Source organism: Peromyscus leucopus, chromosome 5 (genome assembly GCF_004664715.2).
Source record: "Peromyscus leucopus breed LL Stock chromosome 5, UCI_PerLeu_2.1, whole genome shotgun sequence".
Lineage (NCBI taxonomy): Eukaryota > Metazoa > Chordata > Mammalia > Rodentia > Cricetidae > Peromyscus > Peromyscus leucopus.
In genome coordinates, this window is record NC_051067.1 from 138869715 (window position 1) to 138894150 (window position 24436).

Below are 24436 nucleotides of genomic sequence, written 5' to 3' on the forward strand. Positions count from 1 at the left end.
CAGGGCCCAGCAAAAGCAGCTCGGCCCTGTGCCTGTTGCCAAGAGCGAATAAAGATGTCTTTTAGAGACAGGATGTGTGAGCACTCCTGCCGGAGGTGCTGGGCAGCTCAGTCTCTGGCTCTAGAAAACCAAGCTTCCCAGAGCTCCTCGCTGTTAGTATGGCACTAATTTCCCACACAGGTATGATTAACATACACATGTTAATACTGACATAGATATCATACATGCATGTTGTGACAGAGATCATATGTTTAACACAGTTTCATGTTAAGTGCAGACATAGACAACATATGTATAAACCTGTTTGCACAGATACAGACAGCATGCATGTTAAATATGCATGCATGTTAACCATACATGTATATCACTTTATTATATGTTCAATATAAATTCACAAAACACATTTGTACATATACAGATAGTATGCATATTAAACACACATGCATGTTAACCATATATATATGTTAGTGAAGCCATGTTATATTATGTTAACAGATGTAGAACCCATGTAAATGTTAAATGGACCACATGTTAATACAGATAGATATGATAAAGATTTTAAGCATGCATGTACACTCAAACATCATAATATATGTTAAACATATATATGCAAGCACAGATACAGACTGCATACATGCATGCTAATGTAGCCACAGATATAACATGCTGATGAGAACACACACTTGTATTAAAGCAAGCATGGACATCACATGACTCCTTAGCATGTATGTTATACAGATGTCAGACAAACAGTGAGATCAGCAACGCTTCCTTTTCTGTCTTCGCTTGTTATTTCTGAGGTGGAATTAAGTATTAATCTAATATTAATATTGTTTTGTTCAAGTTCCAACTACCTCAGGAACTGGCAGTGAGACTACAGGGGTTGCCATTTTTGACTATGAACAGTTGAAAGTAAAAACTGGTAAGAATTTTATTCATAATTCTTTCAAAATTCTCTCTCTCACCTTTCTACCTCACCCCCATGTCTCTGGTGCCATTATTTAGAAATCAAGGAATTAAGGGAACTCAAACACACGTTTTTCTCTTCCCAAGTGTATGTAAAAATAGGCTGGTAAGCTTCTTGTTGAGAATTACCTAAAAAGTCTATCAAAATGCATTTTGATATATATGTATTTGGTTTTTCGAGACAGGGTTTCTCTGTGTAGCTTTGCGCCTTTCCTAGAACTCACTTGGTAGCCCAGGCTGGCCTCGAACTCACAGAGATCCGCCTGGCTCTGCCTCCCGAGTGCTGGGACTAAAGGTGTGCGCCACCACCGCCCGGCTATTTTTTGTATTTATGAGTATGTGTAAATGTATTCCACTGCTAGGGAATGCCTTTGGAGGCTGGAAGGTGTCAGATGCCCTGGGAGCCACTTGACTGGGTGCTGGGAACCTGATTTAGGTCCTTTGAAAGAGCAATAATTGCTCTTAGCCTTGGAGTCATCTTGCCAGCCCTGGATCCATGAATTTTAATAGGCCAGTCTCCTGCCCATGTCAGGATCTATGAGAAGTGGGTATCATTCCACTCTGACATTTTTTAACATTCGAAATCAATTTATCAAAACAGGATTCTATACAATAAGATGCACACTTTTCAAGAGTCTACTTGGTGGGTTTTAACAAATACACATGGCCAATCAAGGTTCTAGACATCCCCATAACACCACAAAGCTGCCTCGGGTTCCACCCCAGCCAGGCCCTACAGACCCGTCCCCAGGTCACTTCTGTCCTGTTCTGTCGTCTGGTCATTGGGGGCTACCCCTGGACCCTTGGCTGCTGTGGTAGCAATGACCCTCTCCTTGAATTTGACTCAATATACTTCTTCCAGCCTTTTTAGTTTGTAGCAAACTAGGCTGACATTCAACCTACACATTTAGAGTAACTTCTTCATTAAATTACATGACCCTTGACATTGTTAACAAAAACAAAAACAAACAATGTTTAAATTCAGCCTTACGGTTTTTAAAAGGCTTATGTACATATTATCTAATCATATTCTTATAGCTTCAAGTATTGTTGTGGTGTGTGTGTGTGTGTGTGTGTGTGTGTGTGTGTGTGTGTGTGCACGTGTGTGCGTGTGTGCGTGCGTGTACACCTGTGTAAGGCCTAATCTTGGGATAACTGAGTGGTTAAGTGACTTGTCCAGTGTCACGTAGCCAGATGTAGAACAATGGCCCGTGGCATGAACAGGAAATAAGCCCTGGTTTGTAGTTCCTGTCAGTTTCTGTGTAGTCTATGGCCAGCAGTGTCCAGCAGTGTCCAGCGGTGTCCAGCAGTGTCCAGCAAGGCCAGCAGGGCCGGCAGTGTCCAGCAGTGTCCAGCAGTGTCCAGCAGGGCCAGAAGTGTCCAGCAGTGTCCAGCAGGGCCGGCAGTGTCCAGCAGTGTCCAGCAGTGTCCAGCAGTGTCCGGCAGTGTCCAGCAGTGTCCAGCAGGGCCGGCAGTGTCCAGCAGTGTCCAGCAGGGCCGGCAGTGTCCAGCAGGGCCAGCAGTGTCCGGCAGTGTCCGGCAGTGTCCGGCAGTGTCCGGCAGGGCAGTAGTGTCCGGCAGTGTCCGGCAGGGCAGTAGTGTCCGGCAGGGCAGTAGTGTCCGGCAGTGTCCAGCAGGGCCGGCAGTGTCCGGCAGTGTCCAGCAGTGTCCAGCAGTGTCCGGCAGTGTCCAGCAGTGTCCAGCAGGGCCGGCAGTGTCCAGCAGTGTCCAGCAGGGCCGGCAGTGTCCAGCAGTGTCCAGCAGGGCCGGCAGTGTCCGGCAATGTCCAGCAGGGCCAGCAGGGCCGGCAGTGTCCGGCAGTGTCCAGCAGTGTCCAGCAGTGTCCAGCAGTGTCCAGCAGGGCCAGCAGTGTCCAGCAGTGTCCGGCAGTGTCCAGCAGTGTCCAGCAGGGCCAGCAGTGTCCAGCAGTGTCCGGCAGTGTCCAGCAGTGTCCAGCAGTGTCCGGCAGTGTCCAGCAGTGTCCGGCAGTGTCCAGCAGTGTCCAGCAGTGTCCGGCAGTGTCCAGCAGTGTCCGGCAGTGTCCAGCAGTGTCCAGCAGTGTCCAGCAGTGTCCGGCAGTGTCCGGCAGTGTCCAGCAGTGTCCAGCAGGGCCGGCAGTGTCCAGCAGTGTCCAGCAGTGTCCAGCAGTGTCCAGCAGGGCCGGCAGTGTCCAGCAGTGTCCAGCAGGGCCGGCAGTGTCCGGCAGTGTCCAGCAGTGTCCGGAAGTGTCCGGCAGTGTCCAGCAGTGTCCAGCAGGGCCGGCAGTGTCCAGCAGTGTCCAGCAGTGTCCGGCAATGTCCAGCAGTGTCCAGCAGTGTCCAGCAGTGTCCAGCAGTGTCCGGCAGTGTCCAGCAGTGTCCGGCAGTGTCCAGCAGTGTCCAGCAGTGTCCGGCAGTGTCCAGCAGTGTCCAGCAGTGTCCGGCAGTGTCCGGCAGTGTCCAGCAGTGTCCAGCAGTGTCCGGCAGTGTCCGGCAGTGTCCAGGAGCTGGAAGAGCTGCACAGCCTGGCTGCTGGGACCCGGGAGGCCAGCCAGCACACACTGAAAGCATAGGTTCTGGCCCCCAATCTCTTTCCACTGCTTCTTGCATCGCTAAATGAAAATGAGTCTTTTCTCATACTCCTGTTTTTACATTTGTTGTCCTAAAGTTATTTCATGCTTAATGGAGCCCACACCTCTAATATACGAAAATTCCTTATGTTTTAGGCATCGCTTCACGAGCCCTCAAACCCACCCTGGGACTAGTGGACCCTCTGCACACGCTCCACATGCCTTGCCGGGTGGTGGCCAACAGTGGCTTTGATGTCCTTTGGTAGGTACCGGTGCCCCCTGGAGAGGACTGCTCTGCGAACAGCATTTTGCCACCCGAGGGCCTGTGTACAGTGATAAGCCTTCAGTGACTAACACTGTATAGCACCCGTCATATTGGCTGTCACTGTCCCTCTCCTAGATGGAGACGTTGACGATGTGTCAAATTAGACAAAAGCCTGCCTCAGACCGGCCACCCCCACCCTAGACAACGTCTGGCTATGGGGCACAGATAAAGTGTCAGTTTAAGATGACATGAAGCATCTCCAGACTACACCACCTGTCTCTATGGCCACACAAACTGGGGAAGGATTAGGGCTTCACCCCAGGGGGGTCAGTAAAGGGGTCTGGTGTCTCCAGGGCGTAGGACCGCCGTGTGCTCTCAGTACCTCATACATCCCCTCTGCAACACGGTGCAATGCGAGACTCACTAGTAGAAAAGGAGATTGGGTTTCCAGTGCTTAGGACCTTGCCCAGGCTCCCAGTGGCTCCTGCGGTTTGGGTTGTGATGTGCCAAGATCACATCTGTATATTAGGACAGATCCTGTCCTGAGCTAGGCCATCATTGCCTGTCTCCTGGAGGAGCACCCCAGGTTCTTCACTTTCAGCAAGTCTCAAACCACCATGGTTCATCCACTGGGGCAAGAACATTTTGCCACATTTTTGTGTCCTTGAAATCAGAATACCTTTTTTCTTTTTTAATTTTGAGATAAGGTCTCTCTGTTTAGCCCTGACTGTCCTAGAACTCACAATATAGACCAGGCTGACCTCGAACTCATGGAGATCTATCTGCTTCTGCCTCCTGAGTGCTGAGATTAAAGGTGTGCCTCACCACATCCAGCTGTCAGAGCATACCTTAACATCAGTACATGGTGTGTATTTTTTATCCCAGCAGTGTGTTTCAAAATACCGCGTCTTAACATCAGCGTGTTAGAAGGTTCTCAGCGGGACCTTTTTCATAATGGTGGCGTGTGAAAGTCAGTGAAACGGAGCAGTTCTCTTAATCATCAAGCGCCACTGTTTCTCCTGAATCCACCATCTCCCCGGGAGCAGGACTTGGTATAAACGCTCCTCTTCCCTCGTCACGCCCACACTCAGCAGATCCGGTTTCTTGTGCCCCTTGACTCTCTCACACCTGTCTGTCTCCTCAAGCTTCTTGTTCCCCTTCGGTTCAAGTCAGTCTCGGCCTTACTCAGACAATCGCCATAGGCGCCTTATGGGCTTCCCCAACTCCATCCCATCGTCTCTCCATCTCTCTCGCACGCTCCCAGACTACAATGTGACCAGCACACCTGCCAGAACATGCACCCACAGCTCTGTCTGTGCTGTGGGTTGAGTCTGGAATGCCCCTCACAGGTTCGTGTGTTCGAACACTTGGTCCCAGATCATGCAACCTTGAGGAGGTGGAGCCTGGCTGGTGGCAATATGTCACTAGGGGCAGACTTTGGGGGTTACAGTCTGGCTCTACTTCTCATCTTATCCTGTGCTCGTTGATCTATCTGGTCAACACACAGACACTGCCCTAAGCCTTGCTTTGTGAGCCTGGCTTTCCCCGCCATGCCCCTCGTTTGCCTGTCTCCCCCACTGCCCTATGAGCTTGGTGAGGACAGGGCCACCCTGCTCTGGGCCCTGGCACTACCCCCAGGGCATGTGACTGTCATGTCACAGGTACTGACTGCTGTCATATGAGCCAGAAGTGACGTTCGTCTGTCTAACCCCTGGTCTGTTCCTGACTCTGTTCTGCTGCCTAGAAAACTGTCTGACTCTACCCTGTTCAATATTATTAGAAATTTGATGAGATGTCTCCCAGCTGCTTAGAAATCAAGTTACCCTCCCCAGACAGAAAGTATGTAAATCTACCATGGCCCACCAGTGACCTCTAAGGGGATGCCTCAGACCCAGACCTCACTGTCTAAAGAGGGAGTGGGGTACAGGGAAGACATCAGCCCTCCTTGTGGTAGCCAGCTTTCCATCACTCTGACAAAATATCTGGAATAATCTCCTTACAAGGAGGAAAAGCTGGGGCTGGAGAGATGGCTCTGTGGTTAAGAGCACAGGCTGCTTTTCCAGAGGACCCGGGTTCCATTACCAGCACCCACATGGCAGCTCACAACTGTCTAGAATTCCAGCTCCCAGGGGTGTGACACATTCACACCAACACAACAATGCACAGGAAAAAATAAAAATAAATAACTCATTGAAAAAATTGAAAAGAGGAGGAAAGCGTGGTTTGGGCTTGTGGTTAGATATGTCCACAGTCACTTGGCCTCACTGTTTTGAGTGGTGGCACACTGTATCATGGTGAGAACACATGGCAGTCAGAATACAAAGAGGGACAGAGAGAGTCCGGGGTCCCGTCATCCCTTTCAACGTACCCCCAGTGGCCTGATTTCCCTCTACTGGGCCTCACCTACTATAAAAGTCTTGCCACTTCTCAACAGGGCCTTTGGCTAGGAACCTCTTTTCTTTAACACCTGGCCCTTTGGGGGACATTTCAGATCCGACCACTAATGCTGCTCTGGCCCCCCACTCTGCACCGTTGATTCTTGCTCATCTCCTGCAGTCCCAGTGGAGAACTGCGTAACCACGGCGTCTGTCTCCCAAGGGCATTTTTTCCTTAGTTCCTAATGATTCGTCCAAAAGGTGCCTTTCCTGCTTCTGAAGGAGAGAGAGTGAAGCCTCTGCCTAACACTGGGAACTATACCATGCAGAAAACATTTGTGTTCCACTGGGGCCGCCGTGCATTGTTAACTCGATGGCTTTAGCTGTATCTGCAGCTGAGCCACAGCCCAGCAGGTGGGGCAGCCCTGAAATATCCAAAGAGCCGACCTTGAGTTTAAGGCACGTTAAAAATGGACTCCAATTTTTTTTTTAGATTTATTTTATTTATTTATTTATTTATTTATTTATTTATTTATTTATTTTTGGTTTTTCGAGACAGGGTTTCTCTGTGTAGCTTTGCGCCTTTCCTGGAACTCACTTGGTAGCCCAGGCTGGCCTCGAACTCACAGAGATCCGCCTGGCTCTGCCTCCCGAGTGCTGGGATTAAAGGTGTGTGCCACCAACGCCCGCCTGATTTATTTATTTATTATGTATACAATGTTCTGTTTGCATGTATCCCCGCAGGCCAGAAGAGGGTGCCAGATCTCATTACAGATCGTTGGGAGCCACCATGTGGGTGCTGGGAATTGAACTCAGGACCTCTGGAAGAACAGCCAGTGTTCTTAACCTCTGAGCCATCTCTCCAGCCCTAGACTCCAATTTTTTAAGGTCAAGAATTTAAAATGGCTGGGTGGTGGTGGCGCACACCTTTAATCCCAGCACTCAGGAGGCAGAGGCAGGCAGATCTCAGTCTGAGGCCAGCCTGGTCTACAGAGTGAGCTCCAGGACAGTCAGGGCTATACAGAGAAATCCTGTCTTGAAAAACCAAAATAACAACAACAACAAAATTAAATGTAGTTATAATAATAAGCTTTGCAAGAGATGAAGTGCGAGAAAGGCAATACTCATTGCATGTATTTTAAACCTTTCTCTTCAGCCATGCTCTGGAGTCATACACTGCCATTCCCTATAACATGCGGAGCCCCTGCCCTTCCAACCCCATCCAACGACCAGCCTACCAGGGCAGCAACCCAATCAGTGACATCTGGGCAGTCCATGCACTGCGGATTGTTGCCAAGTATCTGAAGAGGTATGTCACCCTGAGGAGAAAGAGATGGAACGGAAGGTCATGAGCTGCTCCCCGGTAAAACCTGACATGTCCGATGCTGACACACTGAGGGGACATGGTGACGTGGTCTGTTCACCAGGGCAGTCACTAGTGACCTCTGCAGGGATCCGAGGACAGCCAGGTGAAAACTGGTCCCTCCAGTTCAAAAAGGCAACAGTTCTGGAAGACGGCGGAAGCTCCTAATTTGTAAAGGAGACAGATAAACTAAAAAGAGGTTTGCTCACCGAAGCCCCCAAATTAGCCAGACATGGTGGTACACACCTGTAACTCCAGAACTTAGAGGACTCTGACACAGGAGGACAGCCATGAGTTTGAGGCCAGTCTGTGCCACACAGTACTAAACCAGCCAGGGCGACAAAGCCAGACTCAAGACAACAGTCACTGCAGTGAAGCTGGGACGAGGGAAAATGTCTTTGAGACTGAGCAGGAATGAGAGCCACACAGGCATGTATTGGCTGTGTCATCTATACCCCAAAGGCACACGGAAGTCACCCATGGGAAATTAAAGTCAAGAGAAAGTGCATGAATTAAAGTCAAGAGAAAAATGTAGCCACTCAGGAGACAGAAAAGACAGAAGATGTAAAAGGATTCCTGGGAGGTTTTAAAAGATGGAAGAACAGGTAGAAACTGGGTGTAGCAGCCACACCTGGAGTCCCGACTACAGAGGAGACTGAGGCTCAGGGTCACTCGAGTAGGAACTTGAGACTAGCCTGGGCTGGGCAGCAAGACCTCCCATCTAAAAGCAAAAATTTAAATTAAATATTTTAAAAGTTGACTAATCTTCACAGTTTTAAAAGAATACAAATATCCAAGTATACATATTTATAGCCATTATTTATGAAAGAACAAATAGGAACAGACTCCCGAAACAGCAAAACCAAAGAACATACAGTTCAATTTGGATCAATGTCACGGAGAGAAAGATGTCTAGGCTGGCTTGGCCCGCAGGTAGCCTAGGGTGACAGCTCTGGGTGCACTCTGAGAATGTGTTCACTCAGTCTGTTCACAACCATCAGGATCGCTGACAGACGAGGAAGAGGGAGTCCCAGGTCACCTCCCTAGAGCAGCAATCACAGTACAAGGTCAGGGCTTTGCGTCCCTGGCACCTTCCTACCAGCCGAGGGGCTGACAGCGTATTTATTATGCCCTCAGTAAAACTGTTGATGAGAAAAATATGTTTGCCTTCAGTTTTCATTGAGAAGACAGAAGTTGTTTGAGTAACCTGCCTAATCTGTCTTCCTACTGAGTGACGGCCCCTTCTCGCCTTTCCCTAAGGCAGCTCTTTATTCAGAAGAAAATGCTCATGGCAGTGTGTTGCTCTGTATTTATATAATTAATTCACAGGGCTGTCAGGAATCCTGATGATCTGGAAGCAAGGTCTAGTATGCACTTGGCAAGTGCTTTCGCTGGCATCGGCTTTGGAAATGCTGGTGTTCATCTGTGGTAAGTGACCATACAATTTATTTTCTTAACTTGAGGTACTGCTTCTAAATTTTAATATACATAACTCAGGACAAGTGGCAGGTTTTCAATATGCTATACACCGGAGAAATCTAAGGTTTCCCAAATATTTTCTTAATTTGAATTCAGTTAATTAGTTCATGGGTTTCTTATAACAGCTTTTAAAATGCAATTCATATCCTATACAGTCTACTCATTTAAAACATATATAATTCAGTGGTTTCTAATCTCTGCACAAAGTCCTGCAACCTTTAGTTTTAGAACATTTTATTACCCCCGTAAAAAAAAAAAAAAAAAAAAAAAAATCCCCACATCCTCAGCTACTGCTCACCAAAGCCCACACACACCTCCCTCAAAGCTTCGAGACCACTGAGCACCTTTCCATCTCTGGAATTCCCCACTTGGGGCATATCATAGACATGAAAGCACATGGTCCTCTATCTACCATGCTTCATACTTAGATACTGTTAGGACCTTACATCACTTCTTTTTACTGCCAAATAATATTCTACTGTATGGAGATGCAACGTTTTCTTTTCTTTTTCAAGACAGAGTTTCTCTGTATAGTTCTGGCTGTCCTGGAACTCACTCTGTAAACCAGGCTGTCCTCGAACTCACAGAGATCCTCCTGCCTCTGCCTCCTGACTGCTGGGATTTAAGGTGTGCACCACCACTGCCTGCCTGAGATACTACATTTTATTTGACTTGTTATCAGTTGGTGGACATTTGTTGCTATGAGTAATATTCTGTACACGTTTTTGTGTGCACATTTTTATTTCTCTTACTTGGTACAAATGAATGGGATTTCTGGATCTATGGAAATTTTGTATTAATTTTTTTAGTGCCTATACCATTTTTCATTCACACTAGCAGTGGACGCAGGTTCTCATTTTTCTGTGTCTTGCTATATATTGTAATTTGTAAAATTTCAAATGCAGGATTTTTCTTTGATCTCTCATATACAAAGGAGAGAGGGAGCAATCAGAATCTTTGTTAACAGCCCTGCATTAATCTTTGACTGAAACTTTATTGATATAGTGCTTTAAAATCGAAAAACAGAACATTGAAAATTGAATAGGGTTTTGCTAGGGTGCAAGGCAGTGGTGATCATCAAGCTCTGTGGTATAGAAGCATGAATCAATTATACCCAAAGCAAGTATACGAAATGTACGAGAGCCAGAAAATGTTTATCTGCCTTGGCCCACTGTTTCACTCTTAGGAATTGAGCCTAAATAAATATCCATGATATGGGCAATGGATTTCTCTATAAAGATGTTCACCTAAGTGTAATGTATAGTTGAAAATTTTGGATGCATGTTTGATTTTCAATAGTTAATACCTAACATATAGTACATAATAAAATAATGTCATTAAGAATAGTATTTAAATCAGTTTTATATAGGAAAATGTTTGCAAAGATTATTATATAACACCAGGCACAGGGGCGCATGCTTGTCCTCCTCGCACCTGTGAGTATAGGCAGGAGGATTTTAAAGTCATCCTACATAGACATGTTTATAGTCCTCCATACATAGACAGGTCAGAATCAGCCTGGGCTATATGAGACTGTCTTAAAACAAACAAACAGAATATTAGCAACAAAAGCATTGCACAAAATTATACGCACAGGTGCACAGGGGCTGGAGAGAGGCTCGGCGCTTTGGAGATCAGCAGCTGCTCTTCCAAATGTCACAGGTTCAATTCTCAGCACCCACACGGCAGTTTACTGCTCTCTATAACTCCAGTTCCAGATGTTCAAATGCTCTCTTCTGGCCTCCATGGGCACTGCAGGCAGGGGGTACGTAAACATACATGCAGGCAAAACACACAAAGTAAAAAATACAGGAAGAAAAAATCTAAAAACTGTACATCCAATATGATTATAAATTAAATATATGCATTAAAGTGACTAGAAGGAAAGATAATGTGAATAATTTTATTTTGTAAGTAGACAACTATTGAAAACAATTGAAATGTTAAGTATTGCTACAAAGTTGCCTTTGGAAGCTACACGAACCCTAGCACTTCTTGAAAGCTTACTAAGCAGTAATTTTCTGATTCCAAGAAAGTCAAGTATGTATTCAATCACTCAGAGAAGCAGGAGCTTCCAATTTATCTCATGTAAGATGTCTGAGAACTTTTAGAAAAATAATCATGTAATTCATCAAGATATTTCTTCTTGTGAAATCTTTTGCTGAATAAGCATGCAATCCTCCAGTGTTCATAGGCCATACTAAAAGAATGAGACCCTTTTGCTCAGGTTAAACATTTCACTTTTACAATATTAATTGTGAATGTTACATGTGAACTTGTTACAATATTGATATTCTGAACCATCTATTAAACTACGGTGTTTTCCTATTTGTTCACTAGAAGTTCAAGAGAATATAAAGTTCCTATTTTCTGGCAAAAGCAAAACCCACTGTGGGCTGGAGAATGAGTTTGGATCCCAGCACTCACATAAAAATCTAAAGCTGGGCATGCCAAAGCTACCTATACCCCAGTACTATGGGACGCAGAGTCCCCTGAGGCTTGATGCTTCCAGCCTACCTCTAGGTTCAAAACCCTGTCTCAGGGGAATGAAGAAAAGAACCATAGAGCAGAACGCCCAACATCCTCTTCTGCCCTGTGCTCGTACACCAATCTGCAAAGGTAAAATGCAGGCAAAGAAAAGTCAATTAAATAGAACTGGTTAACCGAGCTTCATAGGCTAGACTAGTCCTTTATAATTCAGCACCATTAATATGCAACATTTGGAATAGTCTGTCAATTATTTGCGGAACGGATCGCTAGTGGATCCAGCTTGCACATTATCCAGTGCATACACCTCTCTGATCACTGGAGTCTGACCATTTCAGAGGTTTTTGTTAATGAACACACTAAACTTGGAGTACATCACAGTACATCCCTACATCCAAGAAATGCATCATGGAGAACTCCGTGAGGTAACAATACATACAATACAGTCCAGAGACAAGAGGGGCCACTCCCATAATAATGTCCATGTTATTGATTTCTGGCATCTGTGTGTCAACAGATTTTTTTTTCTCTTCCAGCCATGGCATGTCTTACCCAATTTCAGGGTTAGTGAAGACATATAAAGCCAAGGAATACAATGTGGATCACCCTCTGGTGGTAAAAAAAAAAATCTAATAATAAATTACTCAACTAAATCTTATAATTGTCACAATTTCTACAAGTGCATTTTTTAGTGGGGGTGGGGCTGGGATGGAACTCAGGACCTTATGCATACTGGCAAGAACTGTGCCACTAAGCTGCATCCCCAGCCCATACTGCAAGTTCTGTTCTGCATATTCTGGTCATATCTAGAGTATTAGAAAGAAAGCTTTTCTGTCCCTCTCTCCCCAGCCCCATGGCCTCTCTGTGGTGCTCACATCTCCAGCAGTCTTCACCTTCACAGCTCAGATGTTTCCAGAGCGGCACCTGGAGACAGCAGAAATATTAGGTATGAGCCATTACTCACCCCTCTGTGGCCCTCCAAGACGGAGTGTTGTAGCTGGCATTTTCTTTGGGCCGCCAAAGACATGGAGATTCATTAGTAATTATGAATGCTCGGCCTTAGCTTAGGCTTGTCCCACTAGCTCTTTTAACTTAGTTTAACCTGTTTCTATTCATCTACATTTTGCCTTGGGGCCTTTTACCTTCCTTCCATTCTGTTATGTCCTACTTTCCTGCTTCCTCTGTGTCTTGCTAGCTGGTCCCTGGCGTCTCCCTGGCATCTCCTTTCCTTTCTTCCTCAAGCCTAAATTCCTCCTCCCATTTACTCTCCCTGCCCAGAAGTTCCACCTATACCTTCTCCCTCACTATTGGTTCATTCAGCTTTTTACTAGACCAATCAGGTGCCTTGGGCAGGCAAGGTAAAACAGCAACACATCTTTACATAGTTAAACAAATGCAACACATCTTTACATAGTTAAACAAATGCAACACATCTTTACATAGTTAAACAAATGTTCCACAACAGAGTGTTTCCCAGGAACAATAACAAAAGCTGTTGCTTTGGAGCAGCGCAGTGATAAACTGCTAACAACTGGCTAAAGCCCTGGGCAGCATTTAAATACCATAATTTTAGGCTTCTAAGGATCTGTAATAAAATGGAACCTAACACTGATTCTATTTGTCCTGATGCTATTTGCTCTGCTTTCACTGCCATAGAAGTATTGCTCGGCATGCAAGTAATGTCTTCACTGACTTTTGCTTTGCTGAGTCACCGATAAAATGAATCAAGAAAGCAGCAGTAACCCCCAACCACAGAGAAGCTAAACAAGGAACAAAAGCAATTCCAAATGAGCAATCTTTTTGCCATACTGCCGAATAAGTAATCACTCTAATGAGATGCCCACTGTGCCTTTTGACACAGAAATAAAATTATATTCTGGATAGCCATAGTACGAGGTAAAGAAAAAAAATCTTGGTATTTTTCTGAAAAAGAGCTCTATTTTTAGGTGACTTGGAGGACTTGATTAACTTGTAGAATGTCTTATTTCCCTACTTGTGTTTAGGGTGGGTGGGAAGAGAAAGGTCGCAATGAAAACTTGATTCTTCATTATGCCCTTGTAGCTTGAGCCGTTGGAGAGATTATTCCCAAGGAGGCAGGAATGACCGCAGACATCCTCCCCCAGGCTGCTGCCCTGGCACTCCCTCTCACACCAGCCCTTTTGTGTGCCCTGCAGCTCCAGGTGCTGTGCTGAGAATGTTAATGTCAGCAGCCCAGGACTTGGAGCCAAACCCAGGCTTCAGTTTGCAGTGTGTACTGTGTGAGCACATTGGCAGATTTACCGGGGCCTGAAACCCTTTTCCCTTTAGGGACGGGAATGCACGGTCATGAGGGATATAGCCGTGGCCTTTGTAAATATGAGGATGGTAAAATTTAAGGGGAGGGGCCCCCAAACTGTAGGCTAGATGTACTGTAAATAGGGAAACCTTAGTGAATTGACAGGGCGTGTTCCAGGCAGCACAGACATAGGAGAAGGCAGATCCTCAGTTAAACAAAACTGGGTGAAGAACACCGCAGTTTTTCCTAATTGCTTAGGAATTTCAATATTATCCCATATTGCCAGTTGGACGTTAATTCTCTATGAAAGCTTGTTTTTTGTTTTTTGTTTTTTTTTTCTTAGCTAGACCGGTTCAGTTTCTTTCATATGATCTTTTTTTTCCCCCTAAAAACTGCTTCGTAGGAAAGCATAAAAGTTTGTACAGTGTGTTCAGTGGCAGCTTCCCAGGATCATAAAACCGTAACCCCATACCCGGGGTCACGCCTCTCACCTAATCCGCGCTCAGCCGCCGCTGGGTGTTGCAGGCGGCTCTTGCCTGGTTTACCTTTCATCCCGTTGTTCTCCGTCTGGCCCTGTATCTGGTTCTGTTTACCTTTCCTGGATCTAAAGCTGTCCTGACCCTCGCAGAAGGAAGAGGCTTAGTCTGACTTGCACCGTGCTGCCGCGAGGAGCGGGCTCCTCTCCTTTGCAGGCATTTTGTTTATGCGTTATCCAGCGTGACCCCTGTCTGCAGAGCTAGCCTTGTGGGCTGCACAGCTGTTCCGCTTAGCTACCTGGGAGGCAGGGCAGGTGCTAAGGGGTGGGAAAGCTGTTCCTTTCCCCTGGGAAGTTTCACACTCCCTGCCTAAGAGCATGCCCTTCTACACTGATATCTCCGTTACTGTTTGTGCTATGAGTCTTTAAACTTCTGTCCTTCAAAATCTCCAAACCTTCCTCACATAGTCATCTTCACAGGAAGCACTGTTCCCTGAGTCTCCGCGGCTTTGTTCTGCTCAGCTCACACAGAGACATTTTTCTAAAAGGAACATCCCCTAACCTTTGGCAACATAGACAAGAAAAAAATTAAATTTTAAGGTATAAAGAGGAAACCTTTCCTTTCCCAGTCACACGTAACAGAGTTTTGTCATCGCATTTTCTTCCTTTTGGTGGTCAATATGTGGCGTTTGAACTCTACCTCCTTGCCTCAAGCTGTTTGCAAAAGCCTCACGTTTTTCTATGTTGCTTTAGAAGACATTGACCGCGCACACCTCTAGATGTCAGTAAATACCAAGTCTTGAGAGCCTCATACGCTGTGCCCTACAAATACGCCATCCCCACATCCCAGCGCCAGCCCTATTTCCTGCCCTCTGTCACTCAAATCACAAGTCCCCTCAAACTGTGAGAGCTGAGTGCCCCAGGCAGCTCGTCTTAAAGAACTGTTGGCTCCTCAGCCTGGTCTTGCCAATGTGTCCTCTGTGGGCTTGACCACTGACCACAGAGACGTCCCAGGGAATCCTAGCAGTGCCCCGGACCTCAGTATTAGGAGGTGGCGTTAGGTACAATTCACATATTCAGTGATACCGTACTGAGATACACCTGGAAGTTGCTTCCCTGTCTTCTTATGGTCTGCACTTTTATTCTAGGAGCCGATATCCGCACTGCCAGGACCCAAGATGCCGGGCCTGTGTTGGCAGATACCCTCCGACAATTCCTATTTGACCTAAATGTGGATGACGGTCTCTCTGCCCTCGGTTACTCCAAGAATGACATCCCTTCCCTGGTGAAAGGGACGCTGCCCCAGGTAAGATGCGCGGCATGGCCTTCATGCCTGCGAAGCACAGAGCCAGAGGGGACCAATACCCGGGGCTGCTAGTGACCTTGCAACACCCCTCTCGGCCACTAGAGGACGCCTGGTGCAAAAGTAGCCTGGCCCCTGTGCCTTTATGACCGTCCATGTGGCAAAACTAAAAGGATCCTTTATGAAAAATCCAAGATGCAAACCGCCACACTGACGTGATCTATGGCAGCCCCTCCCTTCCTCACATCTCTGCTCTTTGGGGAGTTCCCTATGAGAAGGTGCAAAGCCGTTCCAAAAGGACCGCCGACGTGATTTTCCACTCTAGATCATCAGATTCCTACTGTCCTGTGGAATACAAGCATAGCTCTTCAGCTGAAACTAGTTTATCTTTGGGTCATTTGGGGAAATTGTGCATTTCGTACACATCTGTGTCCCTCTGCACCTTATTTTATTTATTTAGATTCTGCTAAAGAATGTAAACTAAATGGCTCACATTTACAAAGTAGAATCATTATGGATATAAAGCTCCCCCTCCCAAGAACCACATGAAGATGTGATCTCTGTTTGGACTTCTCTGGAGCTAGTACACCAGACCGAATGGGCCAAGATCCTGATTCACTGCAGTGTACTCTAAAGTAGGGTGCTCAGATCCACAGCACGGAGTGGGTGGACCACGCCCTGCTTACACACCCAGTGTGCTCTGAGTCCCCCTAGTCAATATGGAAAAGCAGGGAAGCAGGGGTGGCCGTGGGGCTGCTTTGTCCAATGGTAAGCGTTCACAGATCCCTCTCTGGCTCTGGGACACCAGACAGCTAGAAAACCACCCATGCAGCACCCGACTTACCACAAGCACCTTTTCCTCACCCCACTCCAGGAGAGCAAGGGCTCAACCTAGCCCGGTCTTCCCCACCCCGTCACTGTCGATGACCTCACCATTCATAGAAGACGTTTGTGCAGTTTGAGCTCCCAGGTTCCTATGTCCACAGAAGCAATGAACAGAACAGCAATGAGCAAAATAATCCGAGGCAACAGAACGTAGGGAACCTCCGTAAACTGGAAACACGTCCCATCCACCTGGATGAGCAACCTTTAGCTACAATTATCGTTAAGTATAAATTTAGATTCCTGTGTGGGTAGACTTTCCTACTTTTAAGAAAAATTATCAACTGGGTGCTTCCTGCTCCCAGTTTCCTGGCTTCTCAGTATACTAGTGAAGTATGGCCCCTGGACCACTGGTTTCCCTGACTCAGATTCAAGCCCAATGGATCCATTTGCATCTAACAGTGTAAAGGCGTGAGAAACACAAGTGTCTTGAGATATAGCCTAGGTGTTGAGCTGTCCCACAAATCCATAGTTCTAACCTGTTGAGCCAAAATGTAAGTAAGGCCACTGTAGTTATTTTAGCCCAGCCTAGAACTGAAGAAGTCGGGGTCTGCTCGGCTCCTCCATCCTCTGCTGCACCCAGAACAGACTGGCAGGCATGCCGAGTGAGCTCATCCCTGCAGGAGCTTCTCCTGCTACACCTCTGTCCAGGTGAGCGAGTGGCTTCCTCAGGCTGAGTGAAACAAAGACAGCCATGAAGACTTGTCCAGGAATTCCACAGACCTAGGGGCCACCATGATGTCACAGTGGCTTCTGGCTTCCTAGCATTGTCTCAGGGACACTGTCTTTTCTGACGTTTATCCCAGGACTGTGCACAAGAATAGGAATGTTTAAGACCAGTGAGGTGGTTCAGCAGGTAAAGGTGCCCTCTGCTAAACCTGAACGACCTGAGTCAGTGCCTAGGACCCACATGACAGAGAGAACTGACTGCCACAGGCTGTCCTCTGACCGCCACACGTGTGCCATGGTGTGCACATACACACATAGTAAATAATAATGTAATTCAAAAATAAAAAAATATGAATTCGCTTACTTCCAAGAATTATTAGGCTAGCGAGGGTTTGTAACTTGAAACAACTGGACTCCCCATGGAAGGGAAATTCCCAACTCAGGAATTGCCTCCGTCGGAGTGGCCTGTGGCTTTTTTGTTGGTGGTGGTTTTGATTAGTGATGGGGGAGGGCCCAACCCACTGGGAGTGGCGGTACCCCTGGGCAGGTGGTCCTCCGTGGTGCATATGAAAGTAAACTGAGCAAGCCCTGGAGAACAAGCCAGTAGGCAGCATTCCACTGTCGTCTGCTTCAGTTCCTGCCTTGACTTCTCTCGATGGTAGACTATAACCTATAAACCAAATAAACCCTTTCCTCCCCAAGGTGCTTTCGGTCATGGTGTTTATCACAAGCACAGAAACCAAACCAGGACAGAAATTGGTTCCAGAGAGTGTGCTATGGTGGTGATGGACATGACCATATTGTTTTGGGAGAATTATGGAAGAATTTGGAAGGTTCAGGCTTGAGAAGGCCGCTGGGTGCTCAGAGCTCATGAGGCTGTTATGGGAGCCTGGAAGACAGCAATGTTAAGGAGAGGTGCAGATGATGGGGCCTGGCTTGTGAAGTTCACCGGGAAGACTGAGAGTCCCTCAAGGACTATTGGACCATTTGGTTGATATTTTGAATATCTGAATGTGGTTTCTGGTTAGCTGGGACCGAATAATCAACTGTGGTTATGAGTAGACCAGCACCACTTAAATAAAACCTTTGCTTTCCTGAGATAATTGATCCTGGTTAGCTGGGACTGAAAAATCAACTGTGATTAACATCAGAGACCAACATCTCTGAGACTCCTCCTGGGGAGTGTTTCTTCAGGGTCAGCACACAGAAGCTGTGGTCCAGAGGGACCAAGGCTGCATCTCAAGCTGGTAGCCAAACTTGGTAATGTGTAAGAGCCTCCCACATGGTACTGGTTTGGGCAGCATGAAAGCAAGCCAGGAACAGTGTTCCTCCATGGTCACGGCTTCAGATCCCGCCTCCAGGTTCCTGCCTTGAGTTCCTGCCCACGCTTCCTTCAGGGTTAGACCGTGACCTGGGGAGCTGTTAAGATGAAATCAGCCCTTTCCTTCCCTGAGGTGGTTTTGGTCAATGCTTTATCACAGTAACAGAGAGTCCTCACTAGAACAGAAATAACCATCAGATGAAGAACTGGTGTGGGGGTTTCTGTCTTGTTCTGTTGGCAGCAGTGAACATTTTACAGGAATGCCATAGCAACCTCAGAATTTCACACAGTGGGCCAGTCTTCGCTCATTAATATCTACCAGATTTGAGGTAGTCGGATGTACTAGTCCCTGCAAAGAGCCTTACCAGAAAGTTTGTTTTATAGAGTCCACGTCTGATAAAGACTCTTTTGTGTTCAGCAGCCAGGGGTCAGTTTTCTCTAGAAAGAATGAGCAGGCCAGTTTCCTTAACCAAACACAGCCTGTGCTGGTGGCAGCGAATGGCAGCCCGTGTGCCGAGGCTTCCAACTGCAGGGCCAGCTGCAGAGGGAGTGGGCAAGAGCAAACTAATCTTCAGAGCTACATTTCCGAAACCTCTGGAAAGAAACATTTACATTTCAAATCCAAACATTTCATTACTGACTGGGGAGAGCTGTCTGCCCAAGTGAGCACTCCCACTCTTGGTAGACAGACCAGCTGAAATGGTGTTATTTTATGAATGTGCTAAAAGTAGAAGTATTTATTTCAGTGCCCATGCTAATCAGCTGTTCTTTGGTCTTCATGTCTGTAAATAATAGCACATTGCTCAACACATCTTCATTCTGAAATCATTTGGCTTTTATATGGCATAGGATCAGACACTTTGTCTCTGTGTGTATTTGCCCAATCACTGGGTTTGGAATGTGAAAGAGAAAGCTGGCAGTCACTTGAATGGCTGCTCCTGAAAGTCCAGAGCTGCCTCCCCAAAGGGGAACAGATCCTGCAAAAGACTCTGGGCTTATCAGAGGACTTTCTTCTTTGTTATAACAAAATGTTGTGGAAACCGTTACCATCCTCACCATCATCTCTGGCCAGAACACATACTGAAAGCCAGCTCTCCATCCTGCCACAAACTAGATGGATAGATAGATAGATAGATAGATAGATAGATAGATAGATAGAAGATAGATTATATGTAGATCGATTATAAATAAATAGATGATTGACTGCAAATAGGTAGATGATAAAATTCAGATAGGTAGGTAGGTAGATGGATAGATAGATAGGTAGATAAATAGATAGATAGGATAGACAATAGATACATAGATAGATGATAGATTGATTGATAGATAACAAGATCTGCTAGACTATAAAAATTTTGCCTTTGTCTCACCCATATTCAATAGCTCTACATCCACTGAACAACTACCCTATTTATTGCCTTTCTCACAGCCCCTAGATCTTAAGATCTTTTTCCTGTCTCTCAAAGTGCCAGGAGCCTCATGTATGTGGAATCGTACACTGCCAGTCCTCCTGTGAGGAATCATGCACAACCCTAATGTGTTGACCAATGTTGTAGCATGTGTCAGAATTCTCTTCCTGTTCATGGCTGAGTAATATTTCCTTATGTGGATATACCACATTTTGTTTATCCATTCCATACATGGGTTAAAAGACACTTGGGTTCTTTGCACCTTCTGGCTGTTTTGAACACTGGTGTACAAATGTATTATCTTAGTTAGGGTTTTATTACTGTGAAGAGACACCATGATCACGGCAACTATTATAAAGGAAAACATTTATTTGGGGCTTACAGTTTCAGAGATTTAGTCCATCATTATCATGGTTGGGAACATGGTGGCATGCAGGCAGATATGGTGCTGGAGAGGGAGCTGAGAGTCCTACATCTGGATCTGAAGGACCTGGCTTGAGCATCTGAGACCTCAAAGCCTAGTAATATACCTCCTCCAACAAGGCCACACCTCCTCCGACAAGGTCACACTTCCTAATAGTGCCACTCCCTATGAGCCTTATGGGGGCCATTTTTATTCATCCCTGCTTTCAGTTTTTTTGGAGTAAGTATCTGGGAGTAGAACAGTAATTCCTATGGCAGTTTTATTGGTGTGTGTGTGTGTGTGTGTGTGTGTGTGTGTGTGTGTGTGTGTTTGTTTATTTGTTTGTTTGAGACAGGATCTCACTATGTAACCCAGGCTGGCCTTGATCATCCCTGCTTTCGCCTCCCAAGTGCTGGGATATCTAGTACATGCTACCAATCTCAGCCCAGTTTTTAACTTCCTGATGCACTGGGAAGCTTTTCCATAGTACCTCATCATTTACATTTCTATTAACAACACAAAGGGTTCAACTCTCTTCATCTTCTCCAGCACTTGTTAGCTTCCATTATTTTTATGATAGCCACCCAGGGGTGTGGAGAGGTGCCTAGGTGAGAATTAGATTTGCACTCCCCTAAAGGCTAAGAACACTGACCTCTCAGCCTGTGCTTATTGGCTATGTATGCATTTTTCTTTGGAGAAATATCTATGAAGTCTTTTGCTGATTTTTGGATTGATCCCTTTGGTATTTTGCTGTTGTTCTATAAGAATACTTTTTACATTCTGGACATTAATATATGACATACACTGTTACATTTACCCGTCCGGGGACCTGTCATTTCGTGCCCTGCTAGTGTCTTTTGGTATACAGAAGTTGTGTATTTTGATCTAGTATATTCCAGGTTTCGGTTTTCTCCTTTGTTTTCTGCGCTTTTGTTGTCGTATCCTGACGTCATCGGGATTTTCCACGATGTGTTCTTTTTATGCCTGGAGCTCACCTTCCTTCTCCTGAGGAGAAACAGGCAGTGTACATCTACAAGAGAGATATAAGAACTCCAGAGATGATCACTGGTGGGATGGAAAGCCGAAGTAACGTGATGGAGAGAAATCCCACGGGGGCAATGTGGAGGGAACCCAGTGAGAGCAGTCAGTGTCTTTTGTGACATCCTCAACCCAGACGTGGCAGCTAGGGAAGGAGTGGATGAAGAGAAAGACCAAAATTTAAGTGATGTGGTGGATCTGGGTATGGTGGCGCACCCCTGTAATCCCAGGACTTAGGAAGAAGGGGCAGAAGGATCAGCCGAAGAGGGAATCTGAAGCCAGTTTGGCTGCATAGCACCCTGCCTCAAGCTGAGCTGGGGGGGCAGTGAGGGGGGGTGAGCCAGTGGGGGGGGGAGTGAGCCAGTGAGGGGGGGGAGTCAATGGATGGAGGGGGTGAGCCAGTGTGGGGGGTGAGCCAGTGTGGGCAGGAGTCAATGGATGGAGGGGAGTGAGCCAGTCGGAGAAGGAGGGTTGATAATCAGCCAGACTGAGGAGCCACCAGACACCGTGCTTTGTTTTTTTCTGAGACTGACTCTCATGCATCCCAAGATGGTCTCAAATTTGAAAGTAACTGAGGATGGCCTCGGATTTCTGACCCCCCGCCTCTGTGAGTACTAAAATCAGCGGTGGGAGACACCATGTCTAGTTTTTGTTGTACTGGAGACAGAATCCGGGGCTTCTCGGATGCTGGGCAAGTGTTCTACCAGTTGAGCTACATGGCAGCCCCATGATTGATTTTGTTCTGATCCAGAGTTTGTCAACGCCGGTCTCTGCCGGGCAAACGGTGATCTGGCTACTGCCAAGAGAATAACCTCTAGGGGGCGATAGTGGAGCAAAAATGGAAACAGCAGCTTGCAGGCCAGGGTGGTGCCTCAGATGGATTGTGTTGCGAGGGGATGTGATTCATCTGGAAGGTGGTTCTAAGAGACTTGCAGATGAAGGGATCCCGCACACAAGCATATCCTTGAGACTTTCTGTTGCTGTCTGAACTACCGACTGGGTGTCGTTTCTGAACGGAGGAAGATGGGAGGGCTGGGCAGTCAGCAGTCTTCCTGTGTGGGGGACCTGTCAGACGCCAGTGTCGTCCCCCCACCCGCCGCCACCATCTTCATTAACTCACCAGCTGTTGGTAATGCATCTACTGTTTGTGAGCACTGTGACGGGTACCACATCAGAGCACTAAACACAGCCAGGCCTCTGTCCTCCTGCGCTTCCCTGTTAATGGGGTATGCACCCAAACACCTGCTTCTCACCAGAAAATAGACCCGAGGACCCAGGAAAACGGAGGCTGTATGATGCAGTGTTTGTTCGCTTCCTCTGAGTGGCAGGGAACCATCATTTTAGCGCCTTGCCCCGGAGGGCTCACGGAGCCACTGAGAGAACATAGACTGTTGACATCACCAACTCCACCCATCATGACCACTGGAGAAATGAAGGAAATCACCAAACTGGGAAAAGTCAATATGAAACTTTGGTTAATAGGGGGAAAAACGGGTTCCTTGTTGTGCGTAGCCTAAAGGGTCATGTCCTGCAGAAAGTCCTTTTGGGTGCATCTGAAGACCAAGCTGTGAAGTAAGAGGTCTGGAGTTGAGGACAGCAGCACTACCATTACCAGGGACAAGACGGTCTGTACAGGGACAGTTGGCACAGGCCAGTTTGATCAGTGGACAGGAAGGTTGTTTCTGTGTATTTGAGCAGAAGGCAAAGGCTGATGCCTTCCCGAAGCCTCATGAGAAAGTATTCTTGAGAGACCTGAGTTGGGAATTAGTCCAAACCACTCACAGAATGTGGCTTGGGACCGAAGGGTGGGAGTTTCTTTCTTTCTTTCTTTCTTTCTTTCTTTCTTTCTTTCTTTCTTTCTTTCTTTCTTTCTTTCTTTCTTTCTTTCTTTCTTTCTTTCTTTCTTTCTTCCTTTTTCCCTCTAGAAGCTTTCTATATAGCCCAGGCTGGCTTGAATTCATGATCCCCTGACCCTGCCTCTCAAGTGCTGGATTACTCCAAGCTATTTCTATAAGATATTTAAAATATCTAGTCATTGTTTCTAATGACCAAACTGATTTACATAAGCACATAGCATTGACACTGTCACCCTCAAGCCCCGGATAACCCCGTTTATTTACTGTCTCAGGAAAGGGTCACCAAGCTGGCACCCCGTGCCCAGTCAGAAGAGGACTTGTCTGCCTTGTTCGAAGCATCAATGAAACTGTACTAATTACGTCAGCGGAGACGATCACCGTCATCTTTGTAACAGAAATTACAGATAGTGGAAGTGGGTCCGGCTCCGCCCTTGCCTTTCATCTCCACACTTGATTCACCTGCTACTGGTTTGAATGTAATATGTGATGTGGTTTTATCCTTTGGGAGATCCCTTGATGCTCATTACATAAAACCTGTTGGCCACACCCCAGAAGTGCCTGCACCAAAGCCCGCTGAACATGCTGCCTCTCAGTCCGTGTGCCAAATGGACAAAACTATCTATCAAATATACAAATATGCTATGTTCAGACACTGCATGTCTAGAAATTTATCCTGAAGAAATACTAGCATTAGTGTGTAAAAAAAATGACAAGGATGTCTCTGAAAGTACTTTTCAATAAAAATTAAAATCTAAATATTCACTCATACATCCTAATGTAGTAAATGGTAGGATACTATGGTGTTATTAATAAAGATGAAGTAAGTCTCTTGGATATACATGTCTGTTTCATAAAAGGTGTTGGCAGAAAACAAGTGGCAAAATTATATATTAGCATAATTCGACTCACCTTTTCAACCATATACAAATGTGTCTACTGGAGAGAAAAGATACACATCAAGATATTAAAATATATCTTTGGATAAATGAAGCTGGGTGTGTAGAAAATTGAGGAAAAACGTGTACTTGGTGCTGTATGCTTTCAATATACTGAGGTGTTGAAATTAGAACCGAGAGCCTTGCACACACTGGACAAGCGACCTACTGTTGAGCAGCATCCTCAGCCCTTGGGTCTTCAGGTACAGTCTCAGTGTGAAACTGCAGTTCAAGGCTGGCCTGAACTCTGTATAGCCAGAGCTGGTCTTAAATCTGCGGTCTTTCTGCCTCTGTCTTCCCAGCACTGAGATTATAAATGCGTGCCACACCTGGCCTGTTCTCACACTTTGTATGTTATAGATGCCTATATCGTCTGGGTTTGTTAAA

At 46.3% G+C, this 24436-nt stretch overlaps 1 protein-coding gene across 3 annotated transcripts in view; it reads left to right on the top strand.

Moving 5' to 3' along the window:
* The window catches only part of Adhfe1 (alcohol dehydrogenase iron containing 1), a 34212-nt gene that overhangs the window by 8494 nt on the left and 1282 nt on the right, over window positions 1-24436 (top strand). Inside the window, exons 7-14 of one of the 3 annotated variants that reach the window (XM_037206409.1) lie at window positions 845-922; window positions 3671-3776; window positions 7311-7463; window positions 8847-8945; window positions 12020-12098; window positions 12333-12429; window positions 15382-15539; window positions 16411-19658. In XM_037206409.1, coding sequence (XP_037062304.1) covers window positions 845-922; window positions 3671-3776; window positions 7311-7463; window positions 8847-8945; window positions 12020-12098; window positions 12333-12429; window positions 15382-15539; window positions 16411-16431 — 791 coding nt within the window. In that variant the 3' untranslated portion in view covers window positions 16432-19658. Of the gene's footprint in view, window positions 1-844; window positions 923-3670; window positions 3777-7310; window positions 7464-8846; window positions 8946-12019; window positions 12099-12332; window positions 12430-15381; window positions 15540-16410; window positions 19659-23386; window positions 23951-24436 lie in introns of those variants that run through there. The other 2 variants (XM_028864531.2, XM_028864532.2) reach the window with 2 other exon arrangements.